The sequence below is a fragment of the Oryctolagus cuniculus genome, chromosome 8, assembly GCF_964237555.1.
Source record: "Oryctolagus cuniculus chromosome 8, mOryCun1.1, whole genome shotgun sequence".
Taxonomy (NCBI): domain Eukaryota; kingdom Metazoa; phylum Chordata; class Mammalia; order Lagomorpha; family Leporidae; genus Oryctolagus; species Oryctolagus cuniculus.
In genome coordinates, this window is record NC_091439.1 from 94,903,284 (window position 1) to 94,922,268 (window position 18,985).

General features: G+C 38.4%; 1 protein-coding gene across 5 annotated transcripts; it reads right to left on the minus strand.

The window, feature by feature from the left end:
• Positions 1–1,020: 1,020 nt before the first annotated feature.
• On the minus strand, positions 1,021–15,045 carry AMBN (ameloblastin). Of its 5 annotated transcripts, none has more exons than XM_051819732.2 (11): positions 14,630–15,045; positions 13,050–13,118; positions 10,263–10,313; positions 8,635–8,682; positions 8,095–8,205; positions 6,142–6,378; positions 5,189–5,227; positions 4,891–4,950; positions 4,744–4,788; positions 4,271–4,315; positions 1,021–2,083 (listed from the first exon to the last, which is right to left on the minus strand). In XM_051819732.2, the coding sequence occupies exons 2-11, from the start codon at positions 13,101–13,103 to the stop codon at positions 1,538–1,540; spliced, it is 1,236 nt and encodes a 411-aa protein (XP_051675692.2). In that variant the 5' UTR covers positions 13,104–13,118; positions 14,630–15,045; the 3' UTR covers positions 1,021–1,537. The 5 variants fall into 5 exon arrangements, with proteins under 5 accessions (XP_051675692.2, XP_002717166.3, XP_008265993.3 ...); XM_002717120.5 differs by lacking the exon at positions 14,630–15,045 and adding an exon at positions 14,040–14,206 and having other exon boundaries at positions 6,142–6,333; XM_008267771.4 differs by lacking the exon at positions 14,630–15,045 and adding an exon at positions 14,040–14,205.
• Between the last annotated feature and the right edge of the window lie 3,940 nt (positions 15,046–18,985).

Below are 18,985 nucleotides of genomic sequence, written 5' to 3' on the forward strand. Positions count from 1 at the left end.
GAGCTGAACAGAGCTTTGCCAAAAAGAGGGAGGCTACATTCTCCTGCTGAGGCTTCTGAAGTTTCCCAGGCTGGGAGGCATCCCAGGGCTCTCTCTTCTGGCTGTTTCCCCAGATTCATCATTAAAGGTTGGAGAGAAAAAAAAAAAAAGTTGGAGAGGAGTCTGAATCCCAAGGAGCTAAGACCTGGCTGGGAAACTTAGGAGAGAGTGGAGACAGTGGGAATAGGAGATTACTTTTCAGGGGTGACTATTTCTGGTCTGGGAACCTCATAAGTTATGCATATAGCCCTAACTGACTCACTCCTAGCCTTGGTGACAAACAAGGATCACTTGCGGCTTCCCCCTTTCCCATGTCATAGTCCATAGGAATGAGCTATTTCTCACATGGCACCAAGTTTTGCTTGTGTTTCTTCCTCCTGGAGGCCTCATTCTGTAGCTGTCTTTGAAACTTTTCCGAGAAAACTCGTCTAATGTCTCCCAGCCCCTCCAGTGACCTGCAAGTGTGTAACGTGCCTCTACCTTGTGGTTCTAGGAGCACCTATATTTGGCTTCTTCATAGTACTTTTCACATGTGTTATGGGATTGAGTACACTACCAGGGTACTTTGAAAAATTTGTGGAAAGTAGAATTAAAAGGTGAGTTTATTTAAGTGCAAAAATTTTGAAATTATGCAGTTTTCCACAACACATATTTTCATGAGCTTTTTGAAGACTGCTCATGTTTTCCAGTGTTATGAGATACTAGATGTGAATAACTAAGCTGGACCTAGAATGGTGGTTTCTGTTATTGAAATTCTCTATCTACTTCTCAGTCATGTCCATTACAAACTTTGTTGCCTAAGATGAAGGTGGATATTCAACAAACTTTCAGGTGAAAGAATGAATGAATTGAATAAAATGAGTTAAGAGTAGCAAAGGTAAGGGATGAGTATTTTTTTAGCCACTTAAATCTTTATAAATAATAAGCATATAATTCCTGATTATTTTCAGTGAAAACAATCCTTTATTTAAAATAGTCTAGAATTGCTTTTCCCTAAATTAAATAAAATACTCTACAAATGAGAATTTTAAGTCCAATATACCAAACCCAGTCATACCAGTCAGGGATTCTCCACCAATCCTCATTTAATAAAGTTTAAATGAAATAGCTTAGAATTCTGAGAACATGTGCCTTTGCTTAGAGAAGAAAGCAGGGCAATGCTTCTTAGATATAAGAGTGTGAGGCTAGTGAGAAAATTCTATAATGACGAGACAGCTAAGAAACAAAGATTATCAAATGCTGAGGCTCTCAGATTTCTCTGATGTTATCAATCATATTTTTAAATCACAGAGACAGTCGACTCATTTTATTTCAATAAGAGAATGGAAGCAAGAAGGGGACCTACACTATTTCTAGCCACGTGTGTTTATTAAGACATGCTTTGCACTTTTAATGCCTTTGCTGCAGAAGGGTGATAAGTGCTTTAGCAAAGAGGTACACTACGGGGACTAAGCTGGGCAGCTTATGCATACAGAAAGCAGCGGAGATCTCAAGGCCTTCAGGGCTCTTGGAAACGCCACGCATTGTGCATCATCTGGGAGTGCTGATCTTTGTTTCCCGGTATGGATGTTTCCTGAGTGTCTGGGGTCATGGTGGTATCCGTGGTTGTTTCTTCCTGGGTACCCAGGGGTGTGGTCACATCTGGACCATAGATATCATAAACCTCAGCTAATTCAGGGGTTGCCAGTGGGTCAGCATCTGAAGGGGTGACTCTGGGGACTCCCATTTTCTTCCCTGCTGGGCCCCTTGCCATGCCAGGAATGTTGTCCTTAGGGAAAGCAAGGAGCCCTGCGTGGGCGCCATGTGCTACCTCTTGAAGGAGAGCTGGGTTTTCTGGATTGGATGGGTTGGCTTCCGGCATGGGGGCGTCCTCTGCAGCTCCTTCTCCTTTCTCAGGGCCTTTAGTTGCGGCCACTGGGGAGTCAAACTCCAGAGTAAAGTCCCCACCCATGGCCGGGTTGTGAGGCATTCCGCCAAGGCTGTGCCTGATGCCTCCAAATCTTGGGAACATGGCTCCGTAGGCCATGGGTCCTCCTCTTTCTCCCTGGAAAAAAGGATCAAAGACATTATTATCATATGCTAGTAACTCTTCCCTGCAATTATGTCTGGTCATATTCAGCAAGAATCTACAAAGAACTAACAGAGAGCATGGAGTGAATTGGCTGACAGCTTGATGTCAGTACATTTCTTACAAAACTGGCTTTGAAATATAATGGAGAGGATTCTGCACATATCTGGGTGGGGAAAGGCCGGTTCTCTGAAAGGGAGCTTGAGACCTTTCTCCACACCTAGCTAGAAGGGCAGCAGTGGGGAAGTAGGGCAGAAGCAAGACTTCAGCAAAGTTAGTTTGAATTGAATTTTAAGACAATAACATGCGTTTGGAACGGGAACCACCATCACAAACAAACAAAGGCTAAACTTTGTAACTGCATTTGTTGGGGGGTGGTTTGGAAGATCTTGTCATTGGCATTTCTCAGTATCTTCCCAATGGATAAAGTCTATACAAGATTTTTTAAAAAACAAAGTCAAGAAAAGGCTTGATTTCTCCGGAGGAACTGTAATGTTTTCTTCTTGTGGACAGACAGGACACCAGAACTGATCATGTTTCTTTTTCTGCCATATGCAGACCAAAATCTTGGGCAATTTGCAGCAAACATTTATGGCTATGTGGCTTGCACATCTATATTCTGATTTCTTTGCAATTTGTACTCATTTTTAATCCTACCTTCAATTATTTGTTATACTTATTGTGTGATTTTTTTAGAAGCAGACTATCATTTGGGAATGAGGCATAATATAGATAATTAATACTATAAATATGTCAATCAACACTTATTCTGAATTTTCAGCCAGTGTGTATGTGTGTATGTGTGTGTGTTGTATAGAAACAATACTCTTTCCTTCTGCCTTTGCCTGCCTCTTTACTGAGTCTCAGCTTTCACACTGTCTCCTCCAGGGATGGCACTGTGAGCTCCTTGGTGAAGCTACCTTCCTATCCTTTCTTTCTCTTTCCCTATAATAAAAATATTGATACCATTATTACATTAATTTGACATTGTCTGCCTTCGTAACTATATTTTTCATCATGAGACTGTAATCTCCTTGAGAACAGTAATATTATTCTATCTATCTTGCCTACAATATTTCCCTATGTGTTAAGCAAGAAAAAGTTCTAAAAAATGTTGTGTCTGGGGGCTGGCATTATGGCACGATGTGTTAAACTACCTCCTGTGATGCTGCCATCCCATATTGGAGTGTCAGTTTGAGTCCCAACTGATCCTCCTTGCTAATCTACCTGGGAAAGCAGTGGATGGTGGTCTAAATCCTTTGATTCCTGCCACCATGTGGGGGACCAGGAGGGAGTTCAGCCTGGCCCAGTGCCAGCTGGTGATACCACTTGGGGAGTGAACTAACAGATGGAGAAACTCTTTTTCTCTCTGTCTCTGTCCTTCTGTCACTTTGCCTTTCAAACAAACAAAATAAATCTTTAAAATGTTATGTGAATTTTGTTTTAGTGATGGCATATGTATGCATATTTATTCCACTGGATCTGTAGTTGCTAATGATTTGTTAAGGCAGTGTGGCTTTTGTGCTGTGTGTGTGTGTGTGTGTGTGTGTACTGCAACAGATGTAACACATAGATATTTCTGAGGGAAAAGGTTGATGAGTGTGAGTCTACTGATCTCAAATCTTAAACTTGTGATATGTATGGATAATAATAGAATAATAGAATAAGAACATACTCTCCTGGATGTAATGAACATTGAAGTTTACAATAATCAAAATTTAAACTTGTTTCCTTTCCTTTTCCTTTTTGATATTTCAGTCTTTGAAGCTGAAATATTTCGTGCTGTTGTTGAATTTGGTGTTGGGGAGTAGGACTTTAAGGTCTTGCAAAGAATGGGAGATTTGTATGAACCACACATGTTGTTTTTTGGTTTGAAGTGTTTGCAGCTCAATGAAGATGGCCTTTCAGGAGAGGTTTCTTCACAAATATACAATGAATGGGGAAAAAATCCTACACTCTTTAATGGTCATCACTCATTTATGAGTGTCAATCTAGGAAACACGATATAATCCTTGGATACTGCTTTGGAATCAAGCTCTTGGCTTTGGAGTGGAAAAATCTGAAACCTATGCCCAATGACTGCGTTTGTAACCAATCATCCTGTCCTCCGGGACTGTCCTTCCCTGACTACTATTTTAAGCAGAGCTAGAAGACATTACTCACGGGCATTTCTTCTGAACTCAGGATGCCAAGTCTGGCAGGGGCATTCTGTTCAAAAAGAAACATTACATCGTATTATGAACCAGCTGCCTTCTATTTACCTTCTTATCTGCACAAGACAAAGTTAATAAAGTCATTTGTTTCTCCATCAAACCTTAATATTAATGCTGTACCCAGAGGCAGAATAAAGCAGAGAGATGAATCATTATTGAATCAATGTATCCAACTTGGGTAATTCATATTTAAAATTTACTTTTTCCTTAATGCAATTGTATTATTGTGTGTATGTGTGTGTGTGCATATGGCCAGAATTGTCCAAATATGTAGGGAATTGTGCCTCTTTACTATTTCAGTTGCTAATGTAAGCATTCAGTGAATATTTATTTGAAATATCTTTTGTGAGGTCTGATTTTATAATTTTAGTTCTTAAGATAACATTTATTAAGAATGATACCTTTTATGGAATATAGACTTACCAGTTGATTTCCTCCATAGGACATGTAAAACATACCTGGATAAAGCTAAATAAAATACAATAATTGTCACAGAATGCATTTTATAAAGGGAAAGCTTTTTATTAAATTGCAAGCAGAGAAGTGGTATTAAAAAAGGAAAAAACTTACTGCAGCATGTCTATTTTGAGGCAGGGGTCCCCGAGGGATCAAACGGGCTATTTGGAACACCTGTAAGTAGCAGAAAACAAAATAATTGACACAGGCAAGTCCCTGTTACAGTAATTTCTGAGTTACTGAAACACATTTTCAGATGGATCAGTATGAAAAATCAGTTTTTAATATTAACACAAATGTACCCATTATATTTCATACCCATGGATAAATGAGACAATTTAAACATTTCATTCAATTTTTTTGAATATAGAGAAATTATCCCCAAGAAAGTCTCATTGAGAGCTGTACTTACGGTTGGAACTTGTGGGCCAGCAAAATCCATTGCTGGGAGCTATGATACAGATAAATATTAAAATTACCAGTCAAAATAGACAAAATGAGCAGAACACACACTTGTATACAATTACATCAAAACATTCTAAAACAAGTCTCTTTGTTTTTGTTCTTTTAGTCTCTTGGGAGATATGACCCAAGAGTTTTCAATGGTCTTCTACTGATACAAGTCAAGTGTACCTGCAGGGAACTGAGGCCTGCCATCATGGATTTGCTATCCCTTATAGGGTCAAAAGTCATGGGTTTCGGAACTGAACCATATATACTTGATTGGCTTGAATCTTAGCTCTGTCACTTAGATTCTGTGTCTTAGTTTTTGTGTGATCCTAGGCAGATCCAAGTCTGTCTTCTCTTTAAAATAATGATACTGTCGATCTTTGTAGGACTATTGTTAGCATGATATGGGGGAGGGATGTTAAGTGTTCGCAACATTTCAGTTCCACAGCATCTTGTTCTCGGCCTATTGTTCTTTTGTCTACATTATCATAATGTGGTTTTGCATGGTTGTCACCCCTCAGTCAGAGAAATAACAGCGTGGAATCCTACTTGTGATGTTGAGGGATCAATTTCTCTTTTCAGCATTTCCAACACAGTAAAGACACAACTATAGGAAGCCTGGATCTCTCTGGGCTGTCCCGAATCTTCTGGAAGCTTTCGTGTTTTACAACTAAGATAGCAAGTTCTGTGGCCACAGGATCTGTTAGAATCTGTGCCTGGTCTCTGATGGCAAACGATAGAAATGGCTGTATTCTACTCCAAAATTAAATCCCTGATGGGAAAGACTGATTAAGAACATCTTTGTATTCTATGAGTACATTTTCAGGCCATGATTCTTTACATGTGTCCTACCAATTGGGGTCCTTCAGTTAGGTTAGCAGGTGATCCTGACCTGACTTCCAAGAAGGGAATTACCTCAGGCTTTGGGGGCTTCTCTGTCGGCGCCACCTGCTCTTGAATCTCTGGCATTTCTCCATCCTTCAAGGGCAGCTGTGCGGGGTGAATCCGAAGCTGAGGCCCTCCCTTCTGGGCTGTGCCCTGGATGGCAGGTGCAGCAGTTGGCTGGAGGAAGGGTTTCAGTCCTGGCTGTTGAGGCTGCAGGGATGGCTGTGATGGGAGAGGTGGGGGATGCACAGGCAAAGAATATTCATACTGCAGAGAAATTTGAAAAGAGTGTCAGGAAGGGATGGTTCATGGAGCTGTAGTGCCTAGAATTTCTAAAGCAAAGGGGCTTAGGTGCTTTCTCTCTGGAAGGGAGGCTTAAGGGACTTGTCTTGAAGAAGTGTTTTCATCAGAAGCACCAATTTTCTTTAAAAATATTTATTTTCATTTATTTGAAAGGCAAGGTGAGAGAGCGAGAGAGAGAGCAAGAGAGCGAGAGAAAGAGAGAGCAAGAGAGGGAGGAAGAACGAGAGAGTGAAAGAAGGAATTCCTTCATCTGCTGGTTCACTCCCCAAATGCTTGTTAACAGCTAGAGCTGAGCCAGCCTGAAACCAGGAGCCAGAGACTTCATCCAGATTTCCTACATGGGTGGCAGAGACCCAAATACCTGAGCCACAGTGTGCTTTCTCCCAGGGTGCACATTAGCAGGAACGCGAGATTGGAAGCTGAGGTGGGACTCAAACCCAGCACTCAGTTGTGGCATCCCAAGTGGCAGCAAAGCCTGTCCCAGGCAGCACCAATTTTCTTAAGGTGAGTGTTGGGGGAGGTTTTGTATGTGCTCGCCTCATTTACATCCTTTGGGACCACCATTGTTCAAGAAGAAGGGAAACTGCCTGTTTCTGGTGGAATGAGTCATTTCTTCCTCTGTGTTCAAGTAGCTGCCCGCTTGCATCTTTATTTTACTGTGCTGTCACCAGTTTATAGTAATTTTTTAATAAATCCTTGCTCCCTCCTCAAGTTGACTGAGAATAATGTGTCTTATTCATCTTTGTAGTCCATATAATTAACTTCCTTACAAGCACGCTGGCACATGGTGGGTACTTATTTTTTGAGTTAGCAAAAGGATTAAGTAATTAATTAAGTAATTAAGTAAAATATCCATCCAATTCCTACATGAGAATCCATTTTGGTAATAATTCTTTAGGTGGATAAATAGTCACCATGAATATAATTTATTGTCCTACTAAATGTGGCTTTGTGGGTAATTCTCCTGTTGTGGAAGGCTGTCTGGAATTAGAAGTTCCTATGAAAACCCATATGTTTTATTGCCTCTTGTAGAAGTTACTTGTGGTGAATGGCAGATGGCCTGTGGATTGGTTACAAATTCCTCAAACCTGCAGTGAAGTCTCACAATAGTTTTGTTTTGTTTTGACTCTTCACCTCCAGCCCATCGCTAAACTCCTATGGCATTCATTATAATTTATCACTTTGAAATATGTTGTTTTATGTTATCTACCAAGCAAATATGAAATTTCATGAGCCTTTGAGCCATTCTTCTTTACTTTCACTCCCAAACCACAATTTGGCTTATGTACTTACTAAGGACCTAATAAATAATGGTTAATGGATTGCTGTATTTATTGACTTCTGTAGAATTCATTGTGCTTCAGGAGGATGTATATTATCATCTGAAATTAGCCTTTAAGTACTTAATTAGAGAATTTTGTTGATTAAGGTGAAATTTACCAGTATATCACTTGCTTCCATTTTTTAAGGATTGTTTATCTGTTGCTATTGATGATATCTTAACATACTTTTTCTACTTGAGATAAATATGTAGATAGTAATAGGCTCTATTTCCTATTAAGATAACTTTTTATTAGCTACTGGTTCTTGTGTATTGCTAGTATATTGTAGCTCAAGAGAAGGCAAGCGTGGAAAGATTTTGAAGGTTGAAATTCAAACAAACTGATGCAATTAACTTACCTGTTGAGTTTCATGTTCCCTTGGCCTCATCCATGGGAAAGAGGAAGGTGGTGGTAGGAGACCTTGCAGCCACAAGGAATTAAGTGATTTTCCAAAGCCATATTTAGAATACTAAAGACACGGGGAAAAAGACATGCTTATATTTCAATATTAAGAAATAAAAACACAAATAAGAATGATTTTGGTTAATTGAAAATGGATAGATAGATTCTCCCAACAGAATCAAATTTCATTCTGAGCCCCACTACAATAGTTCTATTTTTTTTTTTTTTGAGATTTGGCTTTCTAAGAACTTGTATTTGGGATATATAACAAAGTTGATAAGTAAGGAAGATTTTTTATTAAAGAAAGTTCAATATTTTATTTTTCCTTGGTACCCTACCTTATTTTATTCTAGCCTGTTTCAGTTACTTATTTGTTTTTTCAGTGTTGAGGTTATTTTCTGTTCACAAACACATTTTATGAACTACAACTCTGCTGCTAATTTCACCACCATTGGCACCATTACTACTTGAAAGAAATCTCTGGATATATGATTACCTGAGAAAGTGCATTTAATCCCTGCAAACTTCCCAACTGTCTCATTGTCTGTAAAGAAAAAAAATAGGTTAGTGTTTGTCATGTGTGTCACTTTTGACATGACTGATATCTTATAGCGACATTATCAGCACAAAGTTTGGGGTGGGAAAATTTGAATAAATAAAAAGTAGTTATCAATAATCATTAAAAATAAACATTCAGTATGATTCTGCCATTGTTGTTACTGATTTTAAAATACAGAGCTTGCTTTTGTCATTAATTAAAGGAGAAAAATGTCATTTAAGTGGGTGTTACACTGAAACAAAGGGAATAACAATCAACTGAAATAAAAATGCAATTAAGATGTCATTGCTTCATTAACTCTTTTCTCCCGTTTAGTTTACCTTGTCTTTGATTAATTCAGCTCAGAAAAGAAATTAGAAAAAATAAACAAACACCCAAATCAATTTTACCTCCTTCACAAACAAAACTCTAAAAATAATAAATATAAAATACACTGGAAGAAGTGGTAAGCATGTGGACAGCTTGTCAAGAATTTCAGTAGTCAACTTGCTTTTTTAATTGGAAGAGCTTTAGAGTGCTTCAGATTTTGTTAAAGCTAGAAAGAATAAAAAAAGCATCAATGAAATTAATTTCATGTGGGATAAATACCAAACCCATGATTATATTGACTGATATTAAATGGTCGTGATACAAGGGAATTTTGCCAGGTGTTGTTAACAAATTTGTAATCTCATAAATTTTTTTATGTTTAACTGTTGATTTTGTTTATTGGTATAGTCAAAATTGCTAATTTGCTGAGGTTTCTAAGCAGAATATGTTTTTTATAAGAATTTCCATCAAATAAATACAGCAATAATGCTATGCAAGGAGGTATCATGGTACAACGTTAATGCTATTCACAGTACTGCTTGTAAGTCATTATATTTTGTACAGGTACATATTCTTCATGAGAACTTTATCATTTAAGATACTGTAAGAAGCAGGAGTGTAAACTGTGTCTACAGAGTAATGTGTTTTAATTAATGTAGCCATTATATCAAAGTGTATATAGTATATATTAGGTATTATTAGGGTTGCATTGATTCATATAAAGATAATAGTATAAAGCTTAATAAACAAACCAAGAGTTTAAAATTGTGGTAGAAGGAGGCAGGAGTTTGGTGCAGTGGTTAAGGTGCTGCTTAGGATGCTAGCATTCTACATCAGGGTGCTGGGTTTGAGTCTCAGCTTGGCTTCTGATTCCAGCTTCCTGCTAATATGCCCCCTGGGAGGCAGCAGGTAATAGCTTAATGTAGTTCTGTCCCTGCCACCAACTTTGGAGACGTGGATTGAGTTCCCAGCTCTTGGCTTCAGCCTAGCCAAGCCCTGGAAGTCATGGTTATTTGTGGAATGAACCAGTGGGTGGGAGATCTCTGTCTTTCAATTCAATTAAATCAAATTAACTTTTAAAAATTATATAAGTATTGTAAGACAAAGCTCTGTAAATGCTATTGATTTCTCTAGAACTACTCAGGATGACAGTCAGATTTCTGTTTAGGAAAAGTGAGAAGCAATTCATTAAGGTTCTCTCTTACGAGAAACGTGCCAATGTAAAGATTATATGTAAAGATTCTGGCAATACATACCTCAAGGCTCAGACTAGCCATGCCCGGTGTCCCAGGTTGTTGAGGAAATGCCTAAATGGAAACAAGAATAATTTCGAGTTGCCTTTGGTGAGGAACTTCCCTAACTGCATAGTTTCAAGTTGTTTTGGTGAAAATACAAAGCTGTTCTAGTGCAGAAAGGTCAGCCGTGAGACCACCATATTGGTTTGTTGCCCAAATGACTCTAGCTTTTGGACTGAATGAAGAAGAATATAGGTTATTTGGGAGAATTAAAATTTAGTAATTTTGCTCCTATGTGAATATCTATCATTTGCATCTTAATGCTATGTTGCTTTAAAACCAAAATTTGACTTAGTTTAAAGTTATACAAATGAAAAGTTGACTAATACAGTAGAATAGGAAACCACATGCTTCAGGTTTATGGATTGTGGTGTGGGGTCATGGCACTCAAGAAATCATATGCAAAACCTGACTTGCCTGCTCCTCAGCAGGCTTCAAAAATCCTTCATCATCTTTAGGGACAGTTTATCTTATGTATAAACCTGTTCATCTGTATTTATATTTTATATAATGTCAAAGCTATATTTTCCCTAAAAGAGCATTCTAGCACTAACTAATGCATTTTAACACTTATTGTGTTTATTTAAATTGTTCAAAAATATAGATATACTTACAACTAGATTTAAAAACTTTAAGATATTTCCCTTTCTAAAAAATCCTTATTAATACAGAACACAAATATATAAAAAAAGGAAAATGGAAGAGCAGAAATGAGAGTAAATTGGATTCTGAGTCTCCCATTCTTTGAATATTCTCACTATCTAAATGCAAAGGGTTGAATGCTTTCCTTCATTTATACCACAAATATTTATAGAATGTCTGCTAATGTATTGAGATTATTTTCCTTTGTGTAAGTAGTTCAGGAATTCCACCTCCTACAATTTTTGACATGAAAAGAGGGACAGGCAATAAAAATGTATTGTAAACCCTCTGGATGAAGAAAGAAGTTAGTTGTATGTGTGTGTGGCTTGTGAATGTTTTCTGTAGACTCTTCAGAATCTGAGGGAATTGCAAGAACAGAGCCTTCTTTTCCACCATTGGTCAGTATACAAGCACCAAAACTTGGGCAGATTCAATTACAGGACAAAATATACTTCACTTTCCATCTATCCCTAGTCATGAATTAAGGAACAATATTCACATGAATAGAAATTGCAAATGGATACATATGCCAGGCTAAATTAAAAGAGGAGCATTGGATTTGATGGGCAGTCAGTTAGCAATCATAAGCAATTGTCTTGTTCCTCACAGTGACCCTGATTGATTCAGACATAGACCTTTATAGATTCAAAGACTGTTGTTGTAATACATGGATGGTGGATGATCAAAGCTAACCCCAGTACCATGTAGAAGTGAGCTAGGGTGGCAGCTTAAGTATTTTTCTCATTTTCTTTCATCTTGCATGATGGAAAGGAAATTGTTTTTAATTGTGGAATTAAAGTTTTCATCCTCTTTCTCAAAAAATATTTAGAGAACTCAGACTTTCCCCTTGAGGAATTAAAGTATTTGAAAGTTCATTTGAGATCAGCTGTGAACTTCTGAAGACAACAGATGATGTCTTATGGACCTCTATGTCTCCCGTGCCCAATATGTTGGTGGATAGATTCATATTGCTGTTCAGTATATATGAGGGCACTTTAAACATTTAGTGGAAAATTAGAATTAAAAGGTTAAGTTTAGGGCCGGTGCCGTGGCTCACTAGGCTAATCCTCTGCCTGCGGCGCTGGCACCCTGGGTTCTAGTCCCGATAGGGGCACCAGTTCTGTCCTGGTTGCTCCTCTTCCACAGCTCTCTGCTGTGGCCCGGGAGTGCAGTGGAGGATGGCCCAGGTCCTTGAGCCCTGCACCTGCCTGGGAGACTAGGAGGAAGCACCTGCCTTCTGGCTTCGGATTGGCGCAGCGCGCCAGCCGCAATGCACCAGCCATAGTGGCCACTTGGGGGATGAACCAACGGAAAAAGGAACCTTTCTCTCTCTCTCTCTCTCACTGACTCTGCCTGTTTAAAAAAAAAAAAAAAGGTAAGTTTATTTTGGTGCAAAAAATTGAAATCCATGTATAGTTTTTTTCATAATACAAATTTCTATGAACTTTTTGGTGATTCCTCATATTTGTTGAATACATTTAGTAGCTGAAAAAAGTCTTTGAAATGACATAATCACATGGATTACATTTGTATGACATCATTTCAATATACAATAGAGTAGATCAGATGTGGGCCTGCAACACACAAGTAGCCTTGGTCCCATGACATGTTTTAAGAAACTTCAGCTGGCAGTGATACAGTATCACCCCCAAGAGGTAAATTTAATTGCTAGCTTCAAGTTACCTGTCACAATTTTGTAACTCTAGTCACTTAGCTAATATTGTCCTTCTTAAAATGAAGAAAATATGCTTTTTTCAGAAAAGAATTTCTCTTTCCATTCCAATTTCATAATAATAGCAAGAAGTTGATGTTACAATTGTTCGATGGCATTGTGGAGACCTCCCAGGTCTTTTATCTTTAAGTGAGTGGAATGGGATTTAGAAATTGTCTTTGTAATATTTTAAATATTGTTTGCAATAGAAAAAGTATATGATATTACTTTTAGACTAGAAGGCAGAGATGCGGGCCACTATGACTTTTGACTTATTAGGAGCTAAACTCCGGGACTAAATCAAGTAAGTCTATGTATGGATTCCCAGCCAACATCCCTTCATTGCTGTTTGGTGTCCAACAGTGAGGAGCTCCCTGACCAGCAGACTGACTTACCGGCACTGCAAAACTCGTCTCCAGGAGGCACAGGAGCAAGATCAGGTCCTTCATTTTGAAAAGCGGAATCTAAAACATAATTGGGTTGAAGAATTAAATCCGATTAATTTTGAATTTAGAATGCTTAAGAGACAGCTTTAGAAATAAGCCAGAGTGTCTGCTCTTCTAACATGACTGAGTTAAAAAGAGATTATAAAAAAACTAACTGTTGTTAAGGCATTTAATTTGTATTTAGTATTTCTGGGATGAATTGACACTTGCAACCTAAATGAACATGCACTAACAGCCTCCACAGATTCTTTAAATATTATGTTTCATTTCATGCAGTGAACTTTGAACTAAAAAATACCTTTCATTAAGTGAAATACTGATCTATAAAGTGTTCACAGTAGTTATACTTCACTTAATATCTGGGACAAAATTTGAAATCCATTTAAAATATAATTTATTCAATAATCACTTTATAACATCTTTTTTGTTTTGCACATATGTAGGGTATATCACTTGGTAAGTTTTGGTTGTCAACATAACCATGCCAAAACTTACCTTTTTCAAGTATGAATACATTGAATACTTTTCCTTTGATATCACTAGAAAATATGTCTCCAAATTTAGTTTTCCTCTTTAAAAGATGAATGATCTCTTAAAAAGTAGTCTATACTTTCAAAAGTATCTTCATTCTTCTATGAATAGAAATCTAAGTAGTCAAGAAATTTGCTTGCCCTCTAATAATTTTCTAATTTAAGCATGAACAAAAATAATCACAAATAGCAAAAAAAAAAAAAAAGTCTACAGATAAGTCTTTCTTTGCTTAGCAGCATCGATATTAGGCAATAGCTATGCCACCTCTGGAACTCGCTAATGAGTTATGATAAGCAATTATTCAGCTTCTGGTGACCAGTGAAGATAAATCCTCTTTGTAAAAGCTGTCTGGAGATAGAAAAAAAGAACTTACAGGAAACATACGGAAATCATAAAATCACATTTTACCTTCGATGCTGACATTTACTGTGCTCTCAGGACCTCGTGATGCCAACCAAGATAGTTCTAAGAAAAGATAAAATTTTTTCTGCACTGTGCCTGGGACTTGCTCTGTACCTCTCATTTCAAGGAAGAGCAGAAACCTTTATTTAAAGTGCCAATCCACCAATCAAAGTGAGGCAAAATGGGGGAGGGGGGAGGCCGAATCTCTGATCCTGCAATTAGTCCACACCCTTTTATTGCATGCAAGGACATCGGCCCAGGAGGGTCTCATTATATTAAATTGTAACTCAGCCCCTGTATTTATTCAGAGAACTTGATTGCAGGGAAAACAGCAAAGAAATAATGGACTTAGGCTCTGAAGACAATCATTTTGGTGATCTGGGGGAAATATATGTAAAATCAGTGCAAAGCAAGCAATTATCTGTTTTGTGCAGATGCTTATGTACAGATAAAGCTAGTGACCCAATGCCAGCATTCTCAATATTTTCACACCTATGTTGTGGTATAACAACTCCACCTTCCCCCAACATACACATACAGTCTAGAGGTAAACACCAAATATTTCCTGGGACTAGGAGAAAGGATGAAAATGTTACCTGGAAAATGACTGTGCTATTTTTTCCTTCAGAATGTCGTAGATATTTTCATTTCTGGAGAAAATTGATTGGAAATAACCCTGCTTTTGTAAGACATTTCAACTGGACTCTCTGCAAGAATCACTTGGAGATAAACCTTTGATGCATGTTCTTTGTAGGCACAGGGAAGAAGAATCAGAACATTGTCCATGAACCCATCCAATCAAGGGGAACAACTCTCACTTCAGTCTTTACACAGCCCTGTTTCCAGGCATTCGTATCAAGCCCGGTTAGCGAGATTTATCTGGGCCACTGACGAGGTTAACATCAACTTGGATTGATTTTTCTTCATGAACAGATGAGAATGTCTTGGATATAGATTGAATGCTGGTTGCTTTTGTTATTTCTCTGCTCCTCTTAGTCTTTCCAAAGGTGTGATTTCATACACTCTAGGGTTAGGCATTTAAGATTAGTTGCTGGAGAAGGGATGAGTCAGTATGCTCTTTAGGGAAGTAGAGATTTTGCCAATTACAGGGAACATTGAGGAAGCTGGTATTTTGGGAGAAAGACATCTCCCTACCCAAGTGTGGGAGTAACAGCTTCAAATAATGTTATCTAAGATGCTGTCCCTGAAGGACCCCATTTCCACTGATGACAGAATTATCTTTAGGATGCAATGAAATGAATAATGTGAATGCATTTTGTAAACAGCAAAATGTTACTGAAGTAAAAGTATTTTTCCTCTCTCTATTGCCCAGCTCTAGTGCTTGATCAAGTCCCTTGATCTCTCTGAGCCCATTTCTTCCCTCAGTAATACAAGGATAATCATTTACTACCATAGGCTTGCCTTGAAAATTTGGTCAGACAATGGATATGTGGTAACTGTCCAGCAGTCTGTACTCAATAAATGGGTTACTTGTCTTTTTTTTTTTTTTTGTGGGAGAAAATATATGAAACATGGGACTGCAAGGACAGTGTGTGTGTGTGTGTGTGTGTGTATGTGTGTGTGTTGGAGGAGGAGATGTGCAGGAAGCCAGGTCAAGAGCTCCAAGGAAGGAAGAGGAAGGACAAAACACAAGACATTGGTTCTCTGGAAGTTGAGGCAGAACAAATAGCACTGAGCCTCCCAGTTGAGTCCTTAACTGGAAATGCATGTGTGTCTTTCATGGTTTATGAGCATGATCATGACAGGCTAATAAAGTTTTGGTAAGATTCATATGTCCTGCTTTGTTCTTAAGACAAATGGCCAATATGTCATGGATACTTTTGCTTCTTTCTTTCAAAAATGTCCTTCACACTCAATCCAGGATTACCATTTTCCGGATATACCTGATAATTTCTTTCTCTTCCAATATCCTGCATGCCAACATCAAATTTCTTCCTAAAATACTCATTTCAGATTTTCACTGACACAGCAATAGACTTTTCAAGCATCTTTACAGCTATGAAATCATTTTACCCTCTGTAACTAGACACTTCAAATCACATTTCAATTCACCTTTACAAACTTCTTTCCCTCTCTGGGTGAGACACTGTGTTGATCAGTATAGTAATAATTGTAGTGAGTTGGATTTTGTTTTGTTTTTCCATCTAGTGAACAGTTTTTTAAAAAATATTCACTGTCATCCAGAAATATTAAGGTACAACCATTTCTTAAAAAATATTTATTTGAGAGGCAGAGTTACAAATACAGGGAGAGACAGAGAGAAAGGTCTTCCAAATGTTGGTTCGTTCGCCTGAGCTGAGCGGAACTGAAGCCAGGAGCCAGGAGCTTCTTCTGAATCTCCCCCATGAGTGAAGGGGCCCAAGCACTTGGGCCACCTTCCTCTACTTTCTCAGGCCACAAGGAGAGAGCTGGATTGGAAGAGGAGCAGCTGGGACAGGAACTACCTCTATGGGATGCTAGGGCTGCAGGTGGAGGCTTAGCCTGCTATGCCAAAGTGCCTGCCTCAAGTGAACCGTTTTTTAATCTTGGTTCATGTAATGCATATGTTTGGGGAAGTCAGTAAATATGATCCTAATAAATTCTGTGGGAAACTTTTAATCACAAAGAAATTGCAAATTAGCCTAAGTTTGTGAATGAGTTTCTGCCCCATTCATTATACATGTTAAGGCAGTAACTGAAGCTGATTCAGCCTGTACCTGTCTGAAGACCTTCCAGAGTGCCGATAAATGAAAGCCCATGTCCAGAGACCAGCAAAAATAATAAAACCCTTGCCACATGCCACGGGAGAAGTTGTAAGGAAAATCTAGAGAAAGAATTCCTGAGGAAGACATTAGCATAGTAGCTGAGAGCACAAATATTTAAATCCCCTCTATGACTAATCATATATGCATATTTTCATCTGTGAAATACTGTCTACCATAGCTTAACATTAATTTAAGTATAGTAAAGAATATAAAGTGCTCAGCATACTGAGCAGAAAATGTTCAGCGAGGGGCTGGCACTGTGGCATAGCGGGTTAAAGCCCCAGCCTGAAGCACCGGGATCCCATATGGGCATAGGTTCGAGTCCCAGCTGCTGCTCTTCTGATCCAGCTTCCTGCTAAATGTGTCTGGGAAAGCAGTAGAGGATGGCCCATGTTCTTGAGCACCTGAACCCATGTGGAAGACCCAGAAGAAGCTCCTGGCTCCCGGCTTTGGGTTGGCTCAGCTCTGGCCTCCGTTGAGACCATTTTGGGGAGTGAACCAGTGGATGGAAGATCTCTCCCTGTCTCTGTCTTTACCTTTCTCTGTAACTCTGTCTTTCAAATAAAATAAAATAAATATTTTAAAAAAAAGAAAATGGTTAGTGATAGTGGTTTACTTTCCTTATTGAGGTAAATAAATGTGCTGAATATCTGCTTCATATTAGACACTTTTTATTGGATTTACTGAGGTTTAATATACAAAAATCACACACTTCTAATGCATACATTTTGATAAGTTTGGACATATGGACACACTCACAATACCCTCACCACAAACACATATTCATCACCTCCTAAGATTTCTTGAATTATTTTGTCTCTTTTTAAAGTTACTTTAACATGAGCTCTTTCCTTATGACATATTTTAAGATGCATAATGTAGTACTGCTAACTGTAGATACGATGTTGTACAGCAGAATCTTTAGAACTTACTCATGTTGGAGAACACAGGAATTTTTCAATTGGAAAACAATTTCCTACATGAAAATCTGTTCTCTTTATATTAATAACACATTAAAAAAAGAAAAAAATGCTGGCGCCGCAGCTCAATAGGCTAATCCTCCGCCTTGCGGCGTTGGCACACCGGGTTCTAGTCCCGGTTGGGGCGCCAGATTCTGTCCCGGTTGCCCCTCTTCCAGGCCAGCTCTCTGCTGTGGCCTGGGAGTGCAGTGGAGGATGGCCCAAGTGCTTGGGCCCTGCACCCCATGGGAGACCAGGATAAGTACCTGGCTCCTGCCATCGGATCAGTACGGTGCGCCAGCTGCGGTGCGCCAGCTGCGGCGCGCCAGCCGCGGCAGCCATTGGGGGGTGAACCAATGGACAAGGAAGACCTTTCTCTTTGTCTCTTTCTCTCACTATCCACTCTGCCTGTCAAAAAAAAAAAAAAAAAAAAAAAAGAAAACAAAAAAATAATTTTCCATTTCCCTCTCCCCAAAACGCATTCATGTGTTGATGGACGTTTGGGTTGTTTCTATCCCTTGGTTATTGTGAATAATGCTGCACAATAGATGGAGATTCACCTAGATATTTTTCTCACCTCTTTACAACTTGTTTCTCAAAGTCCTGATCAAATTTCATCTCTTCCATGACTCCTTTCACTATTGCACCACTCTTTTGTGATTTTTCCCTTCCCTGTATTGCAAATATTTGTATCATTGACTTAGTAATCGTTCATAAACCAGATTGTGACAGCTTGTGCATTATAGATCTTTAACATTTTACTTTGTACATGGTCCTCTAATTTTCTGGGATATGAGTTTCCTGTCTTTTCAACAATATTAAAACATTCCTGTAGGGCAGAAATTGCAAATATTTTCATTATTTGGTTGTATACACCCATCATAACTAACAGTGGATAATATTTACTGTAGACAGGCACCGAGTTGAGTGTTTTACATGTATACTTTTATTGAATTCTCAGAAAAACTTTGTGAAGAAGATACTGTTCTGTCCCTTTTTATACATGAAAAAATTTGGGCATCTGGCTTCAGAATCCTTGCTCTTATTTACTCTGTCAAAATAGATTCCATTTTGGCAGATGGTGTGGACCAATCTGTCATTGATAGGTGCAAAGGAATATAACACATACAGTTCCCAGAAGGAATTATAAGATATTTGCAAAAGAGTTCTTTGGGTCCCCTAAATAAAGAATCATATCATCTGCAAAGAGGGATAGTTTGAGTTCTTG

What these genes read in the sequence shown, in the direction of transcription:
- AMBN (XM_051819730.2), bottom strand. Translation starts at nt 13,616, where the DNA reads ATGTATTCATACTTGAAAAAG. An exon ending in TGTATTCATACTTGAAAAAG is followed by an intron (nt 13,119 to 13,595) that starts GTAAGTTTTGGC and finishes ATTATGTTTTAG; the next exon opens with ATTCCGCTTTTCAAAATGAA. An exon ending in CCTATGGAGGAAATCAACTG is followed by an intron (nt 4,316 to 4,743) that starts GTAAGTCTATAT and finishes CTTTTTGAACAG; the next exon opens with AATGCCCCTGCCAGACTTGG.